The sequence below is a fragment of the Castor canadensis genome, chromosome 17, assembly GCF_047511655.1.
Source record: "Castor canadensis chromosome 17, mCasCan1.hap1v2, whole genome shotgun sequence".
NCBI classification, from domain to species: Eukaryota; Metazoa; Chordata; class Mammalia; order Rodentia; family Castoridae; genus Castor; species Castor canadensis.
Window position 1 is genome coordinate 9,901,597 of NC_133402.1, and position 21,203 is coordinate 9,922,799.

Genomic DNA, 21,203 nt, shown 5'->3' on the forward strand with positions numbered 1-21,203 from the left:
TTAGTGTTTCAGTGACCTAAACTTGATGATGCAGAAGCTGTTGCTCCGTAGAAATATGAGAATTAATTGCTAATGTCTTTGAACAAAAAGTCAGCATTTCCCCAAACTCAGTGTATGGCCATAAACCATCTTTTCCTGTGCCCTGACCAGTCACTCCAAATCTGCAAGAGTTTCTCCAAACAGAATTGAATGACAAGACAATTGAGCCCCTAAGCCTCATCTTCAAACCTTAAAGTAACAGATTTAAAAGAGACTTTTATATCCCCTTCTCCACTAGTCCAAAATTACTTGAGCTTCTAGGTGTGAAGTAGAAACCCAGGAGTGGCCAAGAGGCCTACTCCTGGCTCCTGCCTGGTGGCTTCCTCCATCTCCTCCAAAACTTTGAGCTGCAGCACCTCCTTCCTGCCATCCAACCTCTTAGCCTCTCAGGAATTCAGTTTCCCTGTTTCTAGAATGGGGGACATACCTGCTTTGTAGACTGACGAGAGAATTGAATGAGGCCATGTGTGGTACTAGTAGTAAGTGCTGGCTGAAGTGACACTGCTAATCTAATGACCCCCCAATACTCCTGCTCACTGTTGCTTTCTGAACACATGTTCATTTCCTAGTTCTACCAGGACCCTTCATTCGTCATTCGTGTCCATACAAGGTGACTCTTTCATCTGTTCCAGGCCCCACTCCTGGCACTGGCAGCCTCACCTTGGTCCTGGGGTCCTGGGGTCCTGGGGTGGAAGCATTTTTTCCCTGGTTCATCCCCACCCCAAGCAGCAGCCTTTGAAGGGTCTGTGGAGGGCACCCAGTCGTGGGGTGCCTTCTCCCCATTATGCCCCATTGGGGACCATAAACTACCTCTCCAAATGGCACAGTGCCCTCAGCTGTCTCCCAGGTGTCTCATTGCCCATCAGCTCCACATCTGCACCAGTGTCTCTCATTTCACCCTTTCAATACAAGCTGTCCTTTTCAGGGTCTGGACTACCAGCCCCAGTGTCAGAGTAGAGGGAGGTGTGTGTTGGTTCAAGGAATTTTGGACCCAGATGGTGAAGCTGCTGGTATTTTGGTCTGTGGGTCGTTTTGGGTGCCTGAAATTCCAGAGCAATGTTTGCTCACTTACTCACCAGCAGCTATTTTCCAAGCCCTCCCTTGTGCCAGGCAGAGGCTTGGGATGAGAGGGCAGAGGTGGCAAGGCCTTGTCATGTGGCCATTAGTATCGATGACTGGGCATTTGCCTTGGCGCAGTCATTTGTTCATTTGTTTCTAATTTCAGCTCATATTTATTGAGTATCCGTCATAGGCCAGGTACTGTTCTGGGCATTGGGCTGGTGGTGAACAGAACAGATAAAGATTCTTCCCTGTGGAGTTACGTTCTCATTGGGGGATAGATGATAATTAATAAAGAGGGTAAAGGAATGTTGGGAAGTAACAGTTGCTATGGAAGAGAAGTAGAAACAGCAGGTTAAGGGGCAGGAGTGTGTGGTGCTTCTGGGTTAAAATAGATCACAATGGGCTTCATGGAGGTGGAGGCGATGGCCTGCTCACGGCTTAGGGTGTGCATGTGCCTGGTATCCTGAGGACCGTCCAGCAGGCAACAGAAGGGAGATGTTGGGAGGTTGCCAGTGTCTGGCAGCAACATGGGGGAACCAGTGGGGGACTTGGAACACAGGGTGGGGGGGGTATCAGCTGACCTAGGTTTTTAGATGTTTGCTTTGGCTGCTGTGTAGAGACCAGAGTATAGGGAGCGAGGGTGATTGTAGGACTCCAGGCAAGAGGAATCTGGGAGGCAGTGAATGTGGTGAGAAGTGGCTGGACCCTGGCTTTGTGTGAAGCTGGAGCTAGAAGGTTTTCCAGGTGTGAGGTGTGGGGAGGGTTCAAAGTGAGGACTCCCAGGCCTTTGTCCTGAACACCTGGGAGGCTGGAGCAACTGTCAGCCAGGATAAGGATGGCTTTTTGTGGCCAATCAGTAGGTGTGAAGCACCTGGACATCCAAGGGGAGGCAGGAAAGATCTGTGTGTCAGGAGTTTAGAAGAGACAGCTGGGCTGGAAGTTCAAGAGAGCAAGTGTAGGTGGACCAGGCCTGAGCTCTGGGGCCACCCCCAGTAAGAGGATGGGGGAAAAGGAGGCACTGGCACAGGACACAGGGGAGGATTGAAGGGGAGGCTGAGAGCTCAAGTCCTGGTTTGAGGAAAGAGCCAGCTGTGGAGGACAAGAGCACACAGGTTGGCTGCATGTGCTGATGGGTCAAGGGAGGTGAGGGCAGTTGCTTTTTTTAAATAATTCAGTGTCACCTCTAACACTGGTGACCATGACAAGAACAGGCCAGTAGACTGCCTGGGGTAAAGCATGCTTGCAGAGCATTGGAGAGAGACCAGGAGCAGAGGAATTAGAGAAGGCAAATGGAGAAAGTCTTTCTGGGAGGTTGGCTGCAAATGGGGGACAGGGGAAGGTGAGAGATGATGCCTTCGAGGTGGAATGAGGGTCTTTATCAGTATTCAGTGCAGGGTTGTTTGCAGAGCACCTGATATGTTCCAGGGGCTGTATGCTAGGTGCTGTGCTCCCATTTGACCTCCTGTGTCACATGGGACATAGTTGCTGAGTGCAGCCTGCTGGGAATCATGAAGAAAGAGCCAGGTTTGGCCCTGCTACTACACTGTGCCAAGTGTGTGTGACCCCTGCTTTCTCCCGTCTTCACTTGGGATATAATAAATAGCTAAATCAGAATACTTGCTTTTCCCGCCAGGCCTCTACTCCTCTCTCCTGTCTCCCCCACTGTGTTTATTTCTTCTTGCTGTGGGAACACATGCCAGGAACTTAGTGCCTTAAAACAGCATCAGTCCTGGCTGGGGGCGTGACTCAAGTGGTAGAACACCTGCCTAGCAAGCACAAGGCCCTGAGTTCAAACCCCAGAGCCACCAAAAAAACTCAAAAACAAAACAAAAATGCCATCACCCCCCCAAAAAACCCCAGTAGGTTTGAAGGTAGGAAGTACAACACAGGTCTCACTGGGCTAAAACTGAACGTGGCAGGACTCTGTTCCTGTAAAGCCTCTAGGGGGAGAAACCCATCTCGAACACTCGGGTGTTCACAGAAGTCAATTCCAAGTAGTCATAGAATGAAGGTCTCCACTTTCTGGATTACTCTCAGCCAGCCCCCTTAGCTCCTGGAGGGCTCCCTCCATCTCTGAGCCCGGTCCCTACCTCCCAGAACCTCGGTGACACACATGGTGTCCTTCTCATGCTTGGACCCTATCTCGCCCATCTGCTGTATCTTCTGTCTTCCTTCTCTGCCCCCTCAAACGAACATTCTCTGCTTTCAAGGCTCATGTGGTTAGAAGGTAATCCAGGGTACCCTCCCTGTCAGGTCTGTAACCCTCATCACCTGTGCAAATCGCTTTTGTTGTGTTTTTGTTCCTAGATACAATTAGGATTTTCAGGGAAGTTTTCAAGGCTACAGATGTCTCTGTGGGCTTTTTAAAATAGCTTCTGGTTTGTCATTTGTTACCACACTGTTCCAAATATGTCAAGGTCTCTCTCTCATGTGGGAAAAAATGCCTCCACCTTGCAGGTGTCCATGGGCATCAATTGGCATGCAGTGTGATTGTGGCTAGCCACCTGGTCTGTGCTGTCTTTGAGGGACCATCGTTGGCTCTGCTGGTGAAGGTAGAGCCCTTCTCCTGCCCTCCTCCAACAGTTATGCTGGGTGGTATGGCACCACCCCCACATGAGGCTCCAACAACTGGCTTTTTTTTTGAGGTCTAATCTTATTTGTGTGCTGCGCTTAACAATTCTTACTTTGAACTGGACTCCAACCAGGAAGTGAAAGCTCCCATAGGGGACAGCCTGAGTCTTGAGCAATCTGTGCCTGTGTTTTTTGGCATCTTTCATTCTCTTGACCAAAAGTTTGGCATATTCTGTAGCCTTTCCTTATTTTCTTAGTGTACTATTTCTTCAGACCAGTTTATAGGACATGAAGACAGACAGAGGCAGAATCTTGGTTGCCTTGGTTCTGGATTTCTCACCTTTGTTGAGTGGCTTTCCAAAAGAGAGATTGGAAAGGTGGTGGCTGATTTACTCACTCCTTCAGGCCCCAGGCAGCTAGGCACAGTATTATCAGTGTGTGAGTGTGGGGACACCTGGTTTCCTTTCAATTAATTACTAATTTTTTTTTTGGGGGGGTCACTGGTTTGAACTCAGGGTCTCATGCTTGCTAGGCAGGTACTCTTACTGCTTGAGCCACTCTACCAACCCTTTTTTGTGATTGGTTTTTCAAGATAGGGTCTTGAGAACTATTTGCCTGGGACTGGCTTCTAAACACCATCCTTCTAATCTCTGCTTTCTGTGTTACTTTTTTTTTTTTGGTGGTATGGGGTTTGAACTCAGGGCTTCATGCTTGCTAGGCAGGTGCTCTACCACTTAACCCCACTATCAGCCCTAATTTCTGCTTCCTGAGTAGCTAGGATTATATGTGTGAGCCACTGTTGCCCTGCTAATTACTTACTTATTTATTTTTACAATAACTAAGTTGAGAGTGCTCAACTTGGCCTCTGCAATGCAGTCAAGTCAGCTTTGCACTTTCTTTCTCCAGGTCCCATTGGACAGTAGCAGGAATCCCTTCAGTAGCAAGCAGACATAGCTGTGGGACAAGACCCTTGCTTCATGTAAACCTTATTTGTTGTTTCTGCCACATATTTGGATCACTTAACCCTTCCACCAGCCACAAGTCCTGTGGCCACATGCATCTGTTGCAAAATAGGAAATATGCACTCATTGTCCTCTTCAGTGAGTTTCTGATAGCCTGAGGCTGAGGAGAGCTCCATCTTATCTCAGTGCACTGATTATTTATGAGGCATCACAAAACAGAGGTCTGACATCCCCCGAAACAGGATGCATACACAACAACTTTGCTACGAGCTGTGAGGAGGGTTCCATGCCTGCATGGCCCTCAGAGGAGTACTTGGAATACTTGCAATTCTTCCTAATTTGTCGCTTCCTGCACCGGTCCTCAAACTGCAGTGTGCATAGGACTCACCCTCAGTATTTATTAAAATGCAGATTCCTGGACCTTGGCTCAGACCCATGAATTAATTTCTGGTGGCTTTGACCAAGAATTAGCAGGCATTTTTACAGGCTTCCCCTCCCATCCCATCTCTCCCCCAGTGATTTTGATGAGAGTGGTCATGGTCCCCCGTAGGGCCACACTGATGTAATGGACTGCTGCAGCCAGGTCATCACCGTGTGGCTATGCCTGCTGTCATGTTTGACTCCCTCTCACAAGCAGCCTTCACCTCCTGCCCCCTGCAGCAACAGCTTTGCCTTGTGACTGCAGCGTTCAGCCCTTGGCTCCTCCTGATGACTGTTCACCCTCCCCTGTTCTCTCCTGTCTCCTTGGAGGCAGCTGCCACATTGAGGCTTCTTGCATGCTGCATTGTGACGCCTTTTTTTCTTTCCACTGTGACCTGACCCTGTGGTGTTTCTTGAGAATTCATAAGGGAAGTGAGCTTTCAACATGATTTCTAAACCTCTTTTTTTCCCCTCTTGAAGCATTAGACTTTGCCATGACCTTGAGTTTCAGGGATGATAATTTTTCTTTTCCCTGCCTGTGCTATAGGCATCCCTATTTCAGCCTTGATGTTGTTCTCCTTAAAGGTCCTTGGAACAGGAACAGATTTCAGATTTTCCACATTGTGTAAAATTTTTAAAAAACCTTTCCTCTTAACAAAAACCATCTTTTTTGTCCTTAATCTTGTGCATTGCAGGCTTTCCTTTTTTTTTTTCATGACTGTTCATTATGAGAAACATTTTATCTAGGAGTAATTTCTAAGGCAGCATCTTGAGTTTCTATAAAGATGAGACCTTCCATCTCAGAAGAAGGGGTATCAACAAGAGGACCAGAATCCTCTGTTTCCAAGTGCAGTGGAGTCTCTTGCTCGTAGATCAGGTTTGAACTGTCTTTCATTTGAGTCTCTTGCTCTTCCAACTTCAAAAGTTTTTCAGGGCCTGGAACTATACCTTCATCTTCATTTTCATGAACAAAGCTACAAGTCATCTTTGGTCTATAGGAAAAGTCGTTCTCCTTCATTTGCAGCCATTCTACTGTATTTTCCTTTCTTTTCTGTATTTTCTCCTTTCTTTTCTGTCAGGAGAGTTCTTCTCACGCTGAGCCTCATTGTATGGCGTGTGTATTTTAATAGTGTTTTATCACTGCCTTCTGCATCCACATGTCCTGCGTTTTCTTCAAAATAAGTATCTTCGTATTCCCCAGCAAAGACATAGCTGTCCCCTTGAAGAATGGGCCTCTCAGTGTCAATTCCCAAAATCTTGCATTTATTTTTGCATTTTGAGAGAAAATCTGAGTCAATAATTCCTGAGAGTTCCACGAGAACGAACTGCTCCTGGTGGAAGAGAAAAGGGTTAACACGCTGGCCCACAGGATCTGCACCGTTGAACCCTGCTCTCGCCAGGGCAGGAAGCTGCGAGACGTCGGGTTTTCCTTGATTGGGTTTGTACCTTGGCTTTGGGCTTCCTTTCCTGGCTGCTCGTGGTTCTTGCTGGTTCTTCCTGTTGGCTAGAAGAGTGTCTTTGTGAAACACAGATCTGTGCCTATGACTAGTGCTCAACTTCTGAGTTTCTCATTTCCCTTACATTGGGCGGGGTTACTGTTCAGCTATCCAGTCCTCAGATGACTTGGGAGCTTGTCTTTCTTTCAGCATTCTGGTCTCTCTTTCCTGCTTTTTTCTCTGGGCTTCCTCAGCCAGTCCTCCCTCTATGTCTCCTTCCCCACCAAGGACTGTGGGTTCTGAGCTCAGGTTTGTGCATTTGCTTCCTGTCATGCTTGCTCTGGTTCTTGTTTTAAAAAATGAGCTGTGGTGGACTTGGAGAGTCTTCTGCTTGGCTCAATGAGTGAGGAGGCTGAGACCCACAGAGACGATGTGGGTGGTCAAGGCCACAGGATATTTCCTGGAAATTTGCCAGTTACAGAATTTAAACGGTGTCTCCTTTGGCCCAGCAGTTCCATTCCCAGGAGTCCATCACAGAGAAATATTTACCTGTGTGCACAAATAGGCAGGTGCAGGGCTGTGGATTGTAGCACTATTTGAATTGGGATCAGTAAAGGACTTTTGGAGTAGATTGTGGTTCTTTCTGTGATGCAACTGTGACAAAGAAGTTCTTGCTGTGTGCGCTGGCAGATAAGGCCGTAAGAGTGCATTACTATGTGCGTATTGTACATCCAGGCATGCGTGGCCTGGGGTAACCCTGGGTCAGTGCTGAGGAGAAGGGCTCTGGGGGTGGAAAGGTGGAGGTGAAGGGTGGTCTGTGCTTCTGTGTTGTGTACCTAGGATTGAATTTGTAAAATACAGATTGATTTTACAAGCTGTAAAATTGAACTGTTCTAAGAGTCCAATTTAGTGGCTTGGTTTTTGGTGTCATCACAAAATTGTGCAACCCTCACCACTGTGTAATGCCAGATGATATTTTTGTACTCTTGTACCAATCAGCCCGTCACCCCCCACCCCTCTCACCCTTCCCATCCTGCTGTGGAGCAGCTCCTGTTCTCTGGAGTTTTTTTTAAGATAGTAGACTCAGCTCCCTTGCCTGTAGGCAGGGACCAAAGACAACACATCAGAGCTTAGGATAGTGCCCAGTACCTGGTCCGAGTCCACTTACTGCTGACCACCTGAGTGCCAGGTCCTCTCTTGTCATTGTCGTCCTCTTTTTCAGCAATGGTATGGGCCAAGTGAGAGCATACTTTGGGAGACTATGAGCTTCCTAGAAATAAAATGGGTTCATATGACGTGTGTGCTGGGTTGGGACTTACACCTGTACCTGTTCCTTGATTTGCAGGCATCTGGCTTATGTACAACTGGGGTCTAAAAATGTAAAAATAAATTTTTTTCCTGCAGTGAACATGTTACTTACATACTTTTAGAAAACAAACTTCTATTTATTTTTATATTTTATTATACTTATTTGTTTATTTTATTTTAATTTTTTGAGGCCGGCCTCAAACTAGCAAATCACGTGCCTCAGCTCCCTGAGTTCTGGGATTACAGATATGTGCCTTCTTAAAGAATAAAACCAGAACAGAAGTGCTCATTTGCTGTGAGCAAATGTGTCTGTGAGAATGACACATGCTGTCTGTGTTGACCAGTTTCTTGTTAGGTTGATGCATTAAGGCTCAAGTTAGGTGTTAGTCAGTAATCAAATCAGGAAGTATTGAGAAACTCTAATCTGTGCCTCATCTGAGTCACTGTCTCACCTAGGTAGATAGTCAAGGTCAGCCACTGACGTGGTAATTACTGTCACATTACTGTGTTCCCAGCATGCTTTCTGCTCCAGGGTCCTGTTGGTTGTGTCACCCTTTTCCTTTTTGATTCCTCCATTACCTTCCACTCTGGTGCATCATCCCTTTGTACCCAGCCCAGCCGAGACTGGGGCCAGGGCAGCTAAGCCCTCTGCAGAAAGTTGCTGAGCTGGAATTTGAACCCAGACCTGTTTGGCTCCAGCCCTTATGCCTTTTTTCCTGTTGTGTTTGCCTCATTCTGTTGTGTCATTTTTTAGCTGCACCAAATCTAAACTGCTTGTGGTAGGAACAGAGTCCCGGATTGAAGCAGTCAGAGAAATCCTCTCCACAGGCATTCCTGGGTCTTTTCTCCAGGGCAAGATTTACTGTAATTTCCCATGGAAGTTCTTGCTTCCCATAAACCCAGGGGTTATACATGCACAATTTCTGCCTCTGATATGTGTGGCTCTGCTGCTTTAAAATCAAACTTCATAAGCTACACATGCTTATTGTACCGCATAAAATCTACCCATAGGTTTAGAAGGAAAATACTTATTATCCACTGCTTCCCTCATTCTAGGGCAACAGGTTTAACAATGCAGGTGTGCCCTTTGTGCTCAGATGGCCATGTACACATCTAATGCTGTCCCTCCTCTGAAATAGAAATATACTACATGTGTTTCTGTTACTAGGTTATTTTGGAGCCTAGATACCTCTGCAGATTGGAGTGAGCTGTTTTAAAAACATGTGAAGCCATCCTTGCCCCTTGTCCCTTCACTGCCAGGCTGACCTGCCACGGACCTGTATAATGCAACTGGCCCAGAATTCTGCTCAGCAGACTCTTGTACACAGCTTGGATCAGGGCAAGAAATAACTCTGTCCAGTACACCTATTGGAATGTTTTATTCCAGCAAAGTGGTTTTCATCGTCAAACTGCTTTTCACTTAGGAGAACACATGCCGCTAAAGCTTCCGACAGAGCCTCTGTTAGGCCACATCACATGAGCAGGTGAAAATGTGTTGGGTGAAGGGTGTGATGACAGTTCTGGCTTTGCAGCAGGTTTTCCCAGATATCCTTGTGCAGGCAGTATATATTTAGCTGGTCTCCTGGAAAAGAAACATGGCATTTAAGCAGGTGAGCAGATTTCTCTGGAAGGACTGTCAGAGATGGAAACTTCTGGTGGAGAGGCATTTTGATTGGAAAAAGAAGGCAGGCTTTCACTTTGCATTAGTCTTTTTAGGATTAGCCTCTCTTTAATAATTGGAGCAAGAATATAATGTAGTTTCTATTCTTCTCATGTTTAGTTCTCACAATAGGTATTCCTGTTTTAAGACGAGGAAACTGAGGCTCAGAGAAATGAAGTAATATGTCTAGGGGCTCATGCTAGTTAGTATAAACACTTTACTTCTACACTTACTCATCACATTCTCCTTCTGACCCTGGATGTATGTGGTGTTCTCCTGCACTGGGCAGTGCCAGCTGGCGTCCTGTAATCCGGTCCTGACAGCAACCAGATTTAGCAGAGAGCCTGCAGGTTCAGGCCTCAGTCCCACGAGGCTGCTCTATACTTCAGATGTCACTTGCCAGTCCCAGGTTGTGACCCATGCTTTAGCCAACCTGCCAGAAGTGAGAGATATCCACCACTCCTCCCTAGTTTAGTCTTTGGCTGGAATTCAGGAAAGTGCTTCACTTACTGTCATCCATTAATTACAAAGCATACAGCCAGGAACAGCAGGTGGAAGAGCTGCAGAGGGTGAGGATGGGGAAGGGTCTGGGACCCAGAAGACTTTGGAATGGTGTTGAACTTTCCTCCTGCCTCAGGGCAGCAATTTTTAACCAGCGCTGTGACTTTTTGTCTGTTCTGTGCCACTTTTTTTCCAAGTGCTGGGGCTTGGCCCCTTGGGGATCTCTCGGTCCAGTACACACTTCTTACTAGGGGGACTCCCTTCTCTGAGGTAGAAACTAGCTGAATAGCAGTGAGGCAGAAGCTCCTCTGGGGGCTGCCAGGGACTCACTTCCTGACTGACACCTGGCTTCTGTGCAGCTAGAACTGAGCAGGGGACTGGTGACTAGGTCGAGTTTCCTCCTGGCTGCATTGTGAGCCTGGAATGAGGAGTCACACCCTTCACTTTGGACTAATTCTCCTTAGCTCTTGGCCTTGGGAACCTCACGTAGACTCTTCCCTGCTGACCCACTGGGGAGCTAGTGCTGTGGGGAAGGTGTGGACCCAGACTTCATTGCTGGTCCTGCCAGTCCACAGCTGCCTGACCTTGAGCAACTCAACCCTGAGGGCTCTCAGTTCCTGGAGGCAGTAACATCTCCCTTGCATGTTTAGTGTGAGAACAAGAAATAGTATCTAGCTCTGGCCTGGAGAGGAGGACTCACTATTAAAAACTGAGCACAGGCCTGGCCTCAGAGCTCCTAGCGACTGCATGCAGTGCTGGGATGTGAGTCGTCTTCTGATCTGGGGCAGGACTGTGACTGTTCCTCCTGGCAGCACAAGGAAGCAGCTTTCCAACGTTGGGTGTTTGTACCTGTCCTGTGACTTCTATCTTTGTACTCTTGGATCCTAATTTAAATGCCCAACCCTAGTATCGGGCCTAACCTCCAGCTTCATTTGTTCTCCTGCACGTGTGCCATTGTTTCTCAGATGGTGGGTGAAGCCTGGCTTGTCTGAGAATGACACTCCTCATCCCTATTCACCACCTGCCTCTCAACTTCCAGCTCTGTGAAATGACTGCTCCGCTCCTTCCTTCAATTAAACCTCACATCTCATTTGTCAGCAAGCCTTGTCTTGCTGACAAGCAGCTTCTCACACCTGCTGCTCTTCTGGACAGTGGCAGTAACCTCATGAGAATGAGTTAGGGTGTGTGGAAAGATACCATGGGAGAGGAAGGGCAGTGGGCAGGAAGGCCTCAGACCTGCTGCAGAACTGACAGGAGCTGCCCACCTCACCCAGAGGGAGCCCTGTACAGATTGCCCAGGAGACTGCCGGGATCACACAGAGATTCCTCTATCTGCTCTGCTGCTGGTGAGGGCCGCCTGGGAAGAGCAGCACCGAGGGTGCAGGAGCCAGAAGCTGTCGGCTAATCGCCCTGCAGTGGAATGGCAAGCTCTGATTGAAGGGACAGCCAAGCTGCATGGCTCCTTTGCTACCACATCCCCCTTCCTATAGCTGGTGGAATAATCTTTAAGACAAGCCTCATCAGCCCATCTTTTGTTCACAGTCTTCCAGAGATGCCCCTTTTTGTTCAGAATAAAATAGCCTGCAAACCCTCGCCTTCCCTCTTTTAGTCTTGCTTTTATCTATCTCTCCTTCATTCGTTGTCCCTCACCACATTGGTCTCCTTGCTATTCTCAGAACATACTAAGCTGGTGTCTATCTTTGCACATGCTGTTCCCTAGACTACTTTCTCCCAGGGCTCTGCATGGCTTATTCCCCTGCTTTATTCTGGTCTGGGCTCAGACAGTACCTCTCCACTGAGGCCTTATGTGTTAACCTTATTTAGTTAACATACTTCCACCACCATGATTACTCTTTACCTCCCTTAGCACTTCTCATAACCTGACATGTTAAATTGCTACTTCTTTATTTTCTGACCCTACTTCCCCAAATGTAAGCTTCATGCTGGCGTCTGATTTGTTTTTCTTCTTAATACACCCCTGAATCTCTAGTGTTTGGCTCTTAGCACACAATAAATTTTCCATAGCTCACTGTGGTGCAAATACATAAACTGTGTGTGTCTGGTTGCAGAGACCTGCTGCCTCAGCACTGTGCACTCCCCTGGTTACCTCGAGCACTTGGAAGATGGGGGATGTTACTATTAGGAAGACTGTTGGCTTTGCCAACAGGGACTTGCTGTCTCAGGGTCATTGCCTCCTCTGGAAGCTCATTATGTCCCAGATCTTCCTCCCCCCACCACCTGTCAGGACGTCTAGGAGACCAGCTCTGAGTTAGAAGTGCTGCTGCTTCTGCTCTCACACTGTTTGCATCTGCGTCACACCAAGCTCCTTCAGATTGAAAGCAAAACCTATCACACTGTTGGCCAGGCAGCTCTCCGTGGTGTTTCAGATTTTGTTTAAAATAATCCAGGCAGAAACCCCATGTGCACTCTGGGTCCTGCTAGGAGACCAGCAAGGGTCTACTTACTTCAGATGACTTATGCCAGATGCCCCCAAACAGATTGTGCAGGCTGCAGTCAGGTGAAAATTGTAATGGTCCCTAAGTTGGAGCGATCTGCTAATGGTGCTGAGTAACCCACAGCTTTGCTGGAACGTGACAGAAAGTTCTGATGTGAAGCAAATGTCTTCATGCTTCTACCAAACACAGTGTCAGTATGCAACAATTTGAATTTAAAAAGAGGAGGCTTATTCTTTTTGCCAAATCATTCTTTTTTAAATTTGGATCTGACTCGTGTAATTATTCTACCATGAAAATACAGGAGGAAATTGCCGAGTACTGAGAGGGCAGGGGTTAGTGTCCTCCGAATACCGTGGGTGTAAACCAGGTGGATTGGGCCAAGGCGGAGTCTGTGGTAGACACAGGAAGGACACATGGTCACGTTTGTCATAGATTAGAATGGCCTGTGAGCCATGTTGAGGAGCCGGTGAGATTATTCATTTAAAATGCACTTAACCCCCAAGTGCTATGTGAATTGGAGTGGTATCATTCTTTCATTTCCTGAGAACCCATTGAATGAGGATAGAGGTTTCAAATTTGGTTAGTACGTTAAATACAGTCTGATTTATCCTTTTCTTTTGACCATCTTTGTCTTGGCCTTTTTGGCACTGCTTGGGTTTCTGATGAAAAGTGGAGCTGTCCAACCACATAGATGAAAGTTTCTGTCTGTGTTGCCGTATGCCAGCAGCTGTACCTCTTATTGCATCCTTCACCAGGGCAAAATGGGAATTTGTGAATACTAGTAAAGTCATTCAGAATGTGGAGTGAAATTGTTAATGGGCAGATTGTAGGTTTCAGATTATATTTCTCACCAGTGTTTCAAAGCCTTGTGTTCTTGAATTCAGAGTGAGCTATTATTAACATGAAACGAGAAGAGTGCTCTGCTCCTCAGATAGTAAATCTCCATTCTTTCCATTTCAAAACCAGCAACTCACCCCCAGGAAAGCTGAAAAGGTTCAGTCACAAGTATTTACATGGATTATTTAGGTTTGACATGCAAAATGCAGTCTTCCTACATCTTCTCCTTGCTGATTGGTTTACTGAGTGTTGTGTGAAGAATGTAGAACAGTGTCATAAGCTGTTATTTTTGGCTCTCAAACCACTTGACATTACTCAGACTTTGTTGAGTGCTTGAATGTTTGTTTACTCAAGGCTAAGGAAGTCATCTTGACTTGAAAATAAACAAAGCAGGTATTGTACTTGGACAGCCTTAGCCTCACCTTGTCACATATTCATCCTTGGCAGTAGAGAGGTGACAGGTGATTAACCTAATAAATTGCTCCCTCACTAGGTAAATATGAGTCCCCAAGCTATAGTGACACATCAGGCAAGTCAGTTACTTAGTTTTCTGTTTTTTAGCTGTTGGCTATTCAGGACCATCTTGACGAAGTCTGCCTAAGTCCATGGTCTGAAGTAGTCTGTCCAGAAGCCTCTGTTGAATGGTTTAAGAAGCTGTATAAGTTAACCCACTGCTATGTAACAAATGATTCCAGCGCTTAGATGCTTAAACCAACAAACACCATCTCAATTTGTGTGGCTCAGCCCTGTCAGGGTATCAGCTGAGCCTGTGGTCCTCATTCCAAGGCTCAGGAGAGTCCACGCTGCTCATGTGGCTGGTAACAGACCTTGGGGCTTTGCAGGTGAGGGACTGGATACGTCAGTTCCTTGCTGCATGGTTCTCACCATAAGGTACCTCACAAGACAGCAGCCAGGGAGACCATCACAGACAGAAGCCACCGTCAGTTTGTAACCGTCTCCAAAGTCATCACTTCTGCCATATTCTTTTCACTGGGGGTGAGTCATTAAGTACAGCTCATCCTCACAGGTGGAGATCACATGGGAATGTGACTACGAGGTAACGAGGTCATTAGGGGCCATCTTTGAGGCTGCCCACCGATGGGAAAAGTATGACACAGGTGGAATTGGTTTTCATTAATGTTCTTTCATACGTAGTATCAAGATGGCTGGCATGCTTTTTAAAGTTGCAATGCTAAGCCAGGCCAGCAGGAGGCCAGAGAGTTTTCTAAGAGCCCTTCTATAACTCAAGGCTGTCCAGAGTTTGTCCCCAGCCTTGCAGGTCAGAAAAGCTGATCTTTGTGTCTGCCTCCTCTAGAGAGGGGTATTGCTGATTCTTTGTAAGTGCACTCCTGGAGCGTCTGGTGCCTAGAGGGCAGAAGACCGGCAGCTTGGCTGTTGAGATGTGCAGACACATGCAGCACATGGGATGACTATGTCTTCTGAGGGCTAGGTCCCCTTATGCAGGGAGGCACCTGGGCCAGGTAAATACTAGAGGGTCGTTTGGCAAGCCAGGCTAACTAGGACTGTTACATGTTTGGGTACATACTAGCACCTTCAGTGTGGTGTGCTTGCCAAGGTCCTTCTGTCCTGGTTGCTCTGCCGCTACTGCTCTTTATTGATTGATTTATTTTTATGTGATGCTGAGGATGGAACCCAGGGCCTTGTGCTTACCACTGAGCTGCACCATTAGCTCTGTTTATGTCTTCTCTGTTTTAAGTCTCATTTGTAAATGTAGCATCCTCAAATTCTGATTAGTATAGTTTACAAGAATTTAGTTTGTGTTTTTAAATCAAAATTTTCTAGGCACATGGTTATTTAAAAAAAAAATCATTGGTTTTCTTAGCTTTACTATTAAGATACTAGGCCTCTGGCCACCACCATCTACTACTTTCTCCTTCCCCCAAAACACCTATTTGAAACTTTCAAAAATGTCTTTCAGTAGTTGCTCCAGTATCTGTGAACAATTTGGTTGCCACTCTAGTTTTTCAGTTGGTTGCAGGCCTTATTGGTTTCTCACTGTGGAAGAAGGTTAACTCTTTGCCTCCTCCAACCCTGCAACAGCACACACACACACACACTCCACCCCCTCCTACCTCTGACATGGTCACATCAGCATTCAGCAATTATGTTCTTATGACTCTGAGAATGTGGTGCCATCAGTCACGTGATCATTTTCCTGCATAACCTTTTGGTTTCACTGGAGTTGGTGTTTGCCTTTTTCTTTTTTTTTGGATTGGTACTCTGTATTCAACTCTTAAGTTCCCCCTTTGAAGTAGACATCCTCTTAATGCATTAAGCACTTCAGGGTACTGTCACTTGTGTCCTGAAGCTGGTGCTCCTGGTGTCCTCTGCTGACCCTCTCTAGGAGCCTGGTTGCTTTGTGAACTAATACCCTCTGACTTACATTTTTGTTTTTTAAATAATTTTTTTTTGAAGCAGACTCTTGGTATGTTGCCTGGGCTAGTCTTGAGCGCTCTGTGTAGTCCATGGTGGCCTTGAACTTATGAACCTCCTGTCTCAGCCTCCCAAGTGCTAGGATTGTAACAATGCACCACCATGCCCAGCACCAGTTTTGAGATTTAATTCGTATACCGTACGGTTTGCCATTTTCGAGTACATGGTTCAGCTGTTTTTATTACACTCACCAAGTTGTATCTCACCACTACTTATAGAACATTTCACTATCATCCCAGATAACAACGCATACCTACCAGCAGTCACTCCTCATCCCTCCTTCCCATGTCCCTGAGCGAGTAATCTTGCTCTGCCCATTTCATGTCTTTCCTATAGTGTGTGGCCTTTTGTGTCTGGCTTCTTGCACTGTGCATAATGCTTTCAAGGTTTGTCCGTGTTGTAGCATGAACCAGCCCCCATTCCCTTTTATGGCCAGATAATATTCCACCCTGTAGATAAGGTACCTTTGTTCATTCACTCATCAGCTGATGGTTATTTGAGTTGTTTCTGCTTTTTGAATTTTGTGAATAATTCTCTGACTCACTTTTGTGTTAGAGTCTTAATATCTTGGAACCTGTATTTTACTATTCCTGCATTTCTTCCCTTCTTTTAGTGGGCAGTGAGTCTAGAAATGACTTCATCCAGCTTCTCCGTGGCTCTGTCTATTATTCTATGTGAGAAATACTTTTCCCTCAGGACTTTGAAGGTTTTCCTTCATTGTTTTCTAGTTTACTTATAGCTTTTAGAAATTCATTGAGTCTAACTTTCTACCCTCCTCCCATTTCAGAAGATTGTTGCCTCTTTCTGTGCCCTCTGTGTTCTGAAGTTCGAGTTTGTGCCTTTCTTTTCCCCCTTGTGCTGGGTGCGAGTTGAGCTCTTCAGATCTTGATAATTGTTTTAGGTTCTGGGAAATTCCCCAATGGGGCCTCTGAATTCCTGTTCCTGCATTAACTTCTTCCCTTTCTTGAGCTCTTCTCCTCATACTTATAGTTCTATTTCCTTTTTTTAAAAAACATTTCTTATTTCCCATTTGGTTATCTTTTGCCTCTATTTTCTGGAAAATTTCTTACCCTTTTCCCTTATATTCAGTCTAGTTTTGCTGTCATAGCTGTTTGTGTGTGTGTGTGTGTGTGTGTGTGTGTGTTTGTGTGTGTTTTGCTGCTTGTGTATTTTCTTTCTTCTTTTAAAATGTCTCCCTTTTGTTTTATGGCTACATCATCTTCTCTCACTGTCTCTGGGAATATCACTGATGGTTTGTGTTTGAAGTTTTCCTCAGTAGTCAGTCCTTCTCACAGTTGTACCTCTCTCTTTCTCTCTTCACCCCTGTTCTTTCTTTCATCAGAGGTGCTTGTCTCAAATGTTAGGCGATTTCTGGCTGTCGACACAGATGTTAGAACAGGATACTAAAAGTTGGTAAGAAGCTCTGGAAAGATTTGCTTTGGGCCCCTTGGTGGAACTGTCTGACTGTACCGTACCACAGGAGAGCCACATGTCATCTCCTTAGGTCTCTTCTCTTAGACTGGTTAGAGTCCCAGGACAATCCATCGTCCTCCCTCCTTCCCTCTTCGTTTTTGTGGCAGGATCTCGCTATGTAGCCCAGATGACCTTGAACTCTCAACCTTCCTGCCTCAGTCTTCCAATTGCTGGGATTGTAGGCCGATTGCTTCTTTTTTTTTAATTTATTTTTTTATTTTATTATTCATATGTGCATACAAGGCTTGGGTCATTTCTCCCCCCTGCCCCCACCCCCTCCCTTACCACCCATTCCGCCCCCTCCCTCTCCCCCCCACCCCCTCAATACCCAGCAGAAACTATTTTGCCCTTATCTCTAATTTTGTTGAAGAGAGAGTATAAGCAATAATAGAAAGGAACAGGGGTTTTTGCTGGTTGAGATAAGGATAGCTATACAGGAAGTTGACTCACATTAATTTCCTGTGCGTGTGTGTTACCTTCTAGGTTAATTCTTTTTGATCTACCCTTTTCTCTAGTTCCTGGTCCCCTTTTCCTATTGGCCTCAGTTTTAAGGTGTCTGCTTTAGTTTCTCTGCGTTAAGGGCAACAAATGCTAGCTAATTTTTTTAGGTGTCTACTCAAAAAGCTAAACATTGATCTACCATTTGATCCAGCAATACCACCCTTGGGGATATACCCAAAAGACTGTGACACAGGTTACTCCAGAGGCACCTGCACACCCATGTTTATTACGGCACTATTCACAATAGCCAAGTTATGGAAACAGCCAAGATGCCCCACCACTGACAAATGGATTAAGAAAATGTGGTATCTATACACAATGGAATTTTATACAGCCATGAAGAAGAACAAAATGTTATCATTCGCTGGTAAATGGATGGAATTGGAGAATATCATTCTGAGTGAGGTTAGCCTGGCCCAAAAGACCAAAAATCGTATGTTCTCCCTCATATGTGGACATTAGATCAAGGGCAAACACAACAATGGGATTGGACTTTGAGCACATGATAAAAGCGAGAGCACACAAGGGAGGGGTGAGGATAGGTAAGATACCGATTGCTTCTTAAACAGATTTTTTAACCCTTTGGCTCTCTTCCGTGGGTTTTTAGCCTCGTATGTCTCTCATTTCCAGGGTATGTTACGCTGGGAGTGTGTCAGCCTTCTGTGAGCCATTTTGTTTTAATCAGATCATATTTTGGTGTTGCCTTCTTCTATCTAGCATTGAGATCCTTACCAGTTACCTACTAGGTTCTGAGCTTCTATAATTTTCTGTGTAATTCTCTTTTTTCCTTAAGGGTGATTTAAAAAATAAATTGATATTTCAATGGGATTTTGAGAGGATACGGATGAATGTAAATGAATGTGCTCTATCTTTCACTGGAAGTCCTTTAAACTTATTCTGTAAATAACTTCCAGATGTTAGGTTGTGACAGATAGCTCTCTGCAGTGGCTGGAATAGTCGCTGTAAGCCGCTGTGATGGAAACAACCTGGGGTTTATGTGGCACATTCCTGCTGTCACTGGGGGCCCACTGTGACCTTATGGAGGCTTAGTCATGGCTGCTGGAAACAGAGCCGCAGGTCACATCAGGCATGGTTGCCCCCAGTGCTCCCAGTGTCACTCAGCCTTCCTCACTTTTACTTCCTCCCAGTCACCAGGTGGCTAGCCAGGTGGTTGTCATTTACATCCAGGAGTTTCATCTCTTAGAACCATAGGAAGTTTAGCTTGTAGAGTGCATAGTTGTTTAAGTTGAGGCTGATCCACAGATTTTTTTTAAATAGTTTTATTATATTTTGAATTAGCACACAATAATACCAGCAGGTTTCATTGTGATAATGCCATACATGCATAAGGGAATAAGTTTACCCCCTCTATTATCTTCACATTCCCCCTCTCCTCCCTTTTACAGTTCATTATGATGTCTTTGAACACATACATGCAGTGTATTGTGATCTCCCCACCTCAGTATATTTTCCTTTCCCTCTCCACCCTCTTGTTGATTCCCCCAGACCATCCCCCTTTCACATTCATGTCCCATTATCACCACCACCACCACCACCACTTTAGGAGCAGGTTTCACAAATGAGTCAGAACATGTGATATTTTGAACTTGGCTTACTTCATTCAACATCACGATCTCTCCACCCATTTTTCAGCAAATGACATAAAAACAGTTTTTTCTTTTTGAGTTTATTTTATTTTATTTTTTAACTATTTATTTATTTGTTCATTTATTCACATGTGCATACATTGTTTGGGTCATTTCTCTACCCTGCCCCCTCCCCAATTTTTTCTTAATGGCTGAATAATTGGTTGCAACCACTATGGAAATCAGCATTGAGGTTCCTGAGAAAACTAAAAACAGACCTACCTATGACCCTGCCATGCCACTCTTGGTCATATATCCTAAGGAGTGTGAATCCATATATAAAAGAGACACCTGCACACCTGTGTTCATTGCAGCTCTGTTCACAATAGCCAAAATGTGGAATAAGCTGAGCCATGATTTTGAAACACACAGTAGGTCTTGTCCTGGCTGCTGGTGGAGGAGTTTTTTCCTGCACTTATCTCTTGCATTTCTCAGAAACGTATGGCTCATTCTGTTTTTCTGTCCTTGCACCTCTGTACGAAGATTGCATGCATGAAGTGTGCTTGGTAGTGGAAGCTGTGCAGGTGCCTGCAGGGCTATGTGCACTCTGACCCAGGGCCAGTCTCCTGGATTGTGGCCTTGTGCTGCCTTGATGTGATGGTTTTGTTTTTTTCTGAGACTGCCTTGCTGGCCTCCCAAGAACATTCTATGTGTAGCCGGCCCTGATTACCGTTCCACATCAGGCTATAGGCACCTCCTCCTGGATAACTGTGTCCTGGAGAAAAAGGAATTTGGCCAGTGTGAGATGTGCAAGTGTGGCTTTCGTGCTGCCAAAGGGGAAGGAGTAGCGAGCTCATTCCCGGGCCCCGTGCAGCCGTCCTGATGGGTCTCATAGTTTCAAAGCATCACTCAGCACCGCACATTCTATTGTCTTGTTCGAGGCTGTCACAGTGTTGACTTAATTAGTGATTGTGATTTTTTTTTTTCTTACAAAGATCCATCTCTCTGGAGAAGCAAAGGAAGAGTTTCTTCTTGGAAAGGAAGAGTTTTTTCTTAAAGTGGGAAAGCAATTTTCGATTGGTGTTAAAATACTTACGGAGTGTTTTTCTTTTCCTGAAGTTGTGCCAAATCTTTGGAATGTTGATGGAGAAGTTACAGTCCCCGAACAGAAGCCTGGAGAAATTGCTGAAGAGCTCGCGAGCTCCTATGAAAGAAAGCTCATTGAGGTAAGGCCTCCCGGGAGGGCTGTGTACACCATCGTGGCTCCTAGTGCCCTCACTCTGGGGACTCCAGGGAAGGTCCAGCCTACTCAAACAGGGACTTCAGCAAAACAATCCAACAACAAAATGCAAAAAGAATCAGTGTACTTGATAAGAAAAGGAGGAATTGGGTCTTTAAAAATATGACTTAGTTATAAACATCTGGCACTTATGGTAAAGAAATAAGACAGGAAGCATAGGTAACACCGAGGGTGAAAAAAATGTGTCCTCAGATTTGCAGAGTTAACACTCCTAAGTGTGCAACTGTGGTAAGATGGACTGTTGTCTAGGGACTGTGGTTGTCTAGGATGGCCTTTGTTATAAATTGAAAATGGGGCTGACTGTCTGGAGGAACCAAAAAACTGTGGAAGAAGGCTGTAAAAGTAACCGAAGATTGCTTCCTCAGGAGGCAGCAGGCCACTACAGTTATATGGTGATTTCCAGGAATCCTTCCAAGAAGCTACAAAGAGCCCTTTGTAGTTCATAGTTCCTTAAAGCATTTTTTAATGTTTATCTTTATCTATGTATTACCCTGATAGAAAAAAACCTAACCAAGATAGCATAAAAAATAAAACTATACAACCATACACTTGAGTCATTGGGCATAGATAAATAAAAGTTCTAGAAATATTCCCAAAGTCAGTTGCATATTAAAGGGACAATGCATGTAAAAGCACA

At 45.5% G+C, this 21,203-nt stretch overlaps 1 protein-coding gene and 1 pseudogene across 7 annotated transcripts in view; one reads left to right on the forward strand and one right to left on the reverse strand.

Moving 5' to 3' along the window:
- Snx29 (sorting nexin 29) overlaps window positions 1-21,203 on the forward strand; it is a 459,033-nt gene that overhangs the window by 204,641 nt on the left and 233,189 nt on the right. For 5 of the 7 annotated variants that reach the window (XR_012443245.1, XR_012443246.1, XM_074060013.1 and 2 more), the window contains one exon: window positions 20,386-20,492. Coding sequence is in view for 3 of the 7 variants with exons in the window: in XM_074060013.1 (XP_073916114.1) it covers window positions 20,386-20,492 (107 nt within the window). In the remaining 4 variants the exon portion in view is untranslated. Of the gene's footprint in view, window positions 1-20,385; window positions 20,495-21,203 lie in introns of those variants that run through there. The other 2 variants (XR_012443247.1, XR_012443248.1) reach the window with 1 other exon arrangement.
- Window positions 5,528-8,394, reverse strand: LOC109688730 (general transcription factor 3C polypeptide 6 pseudogene; annotated as a pseudogene).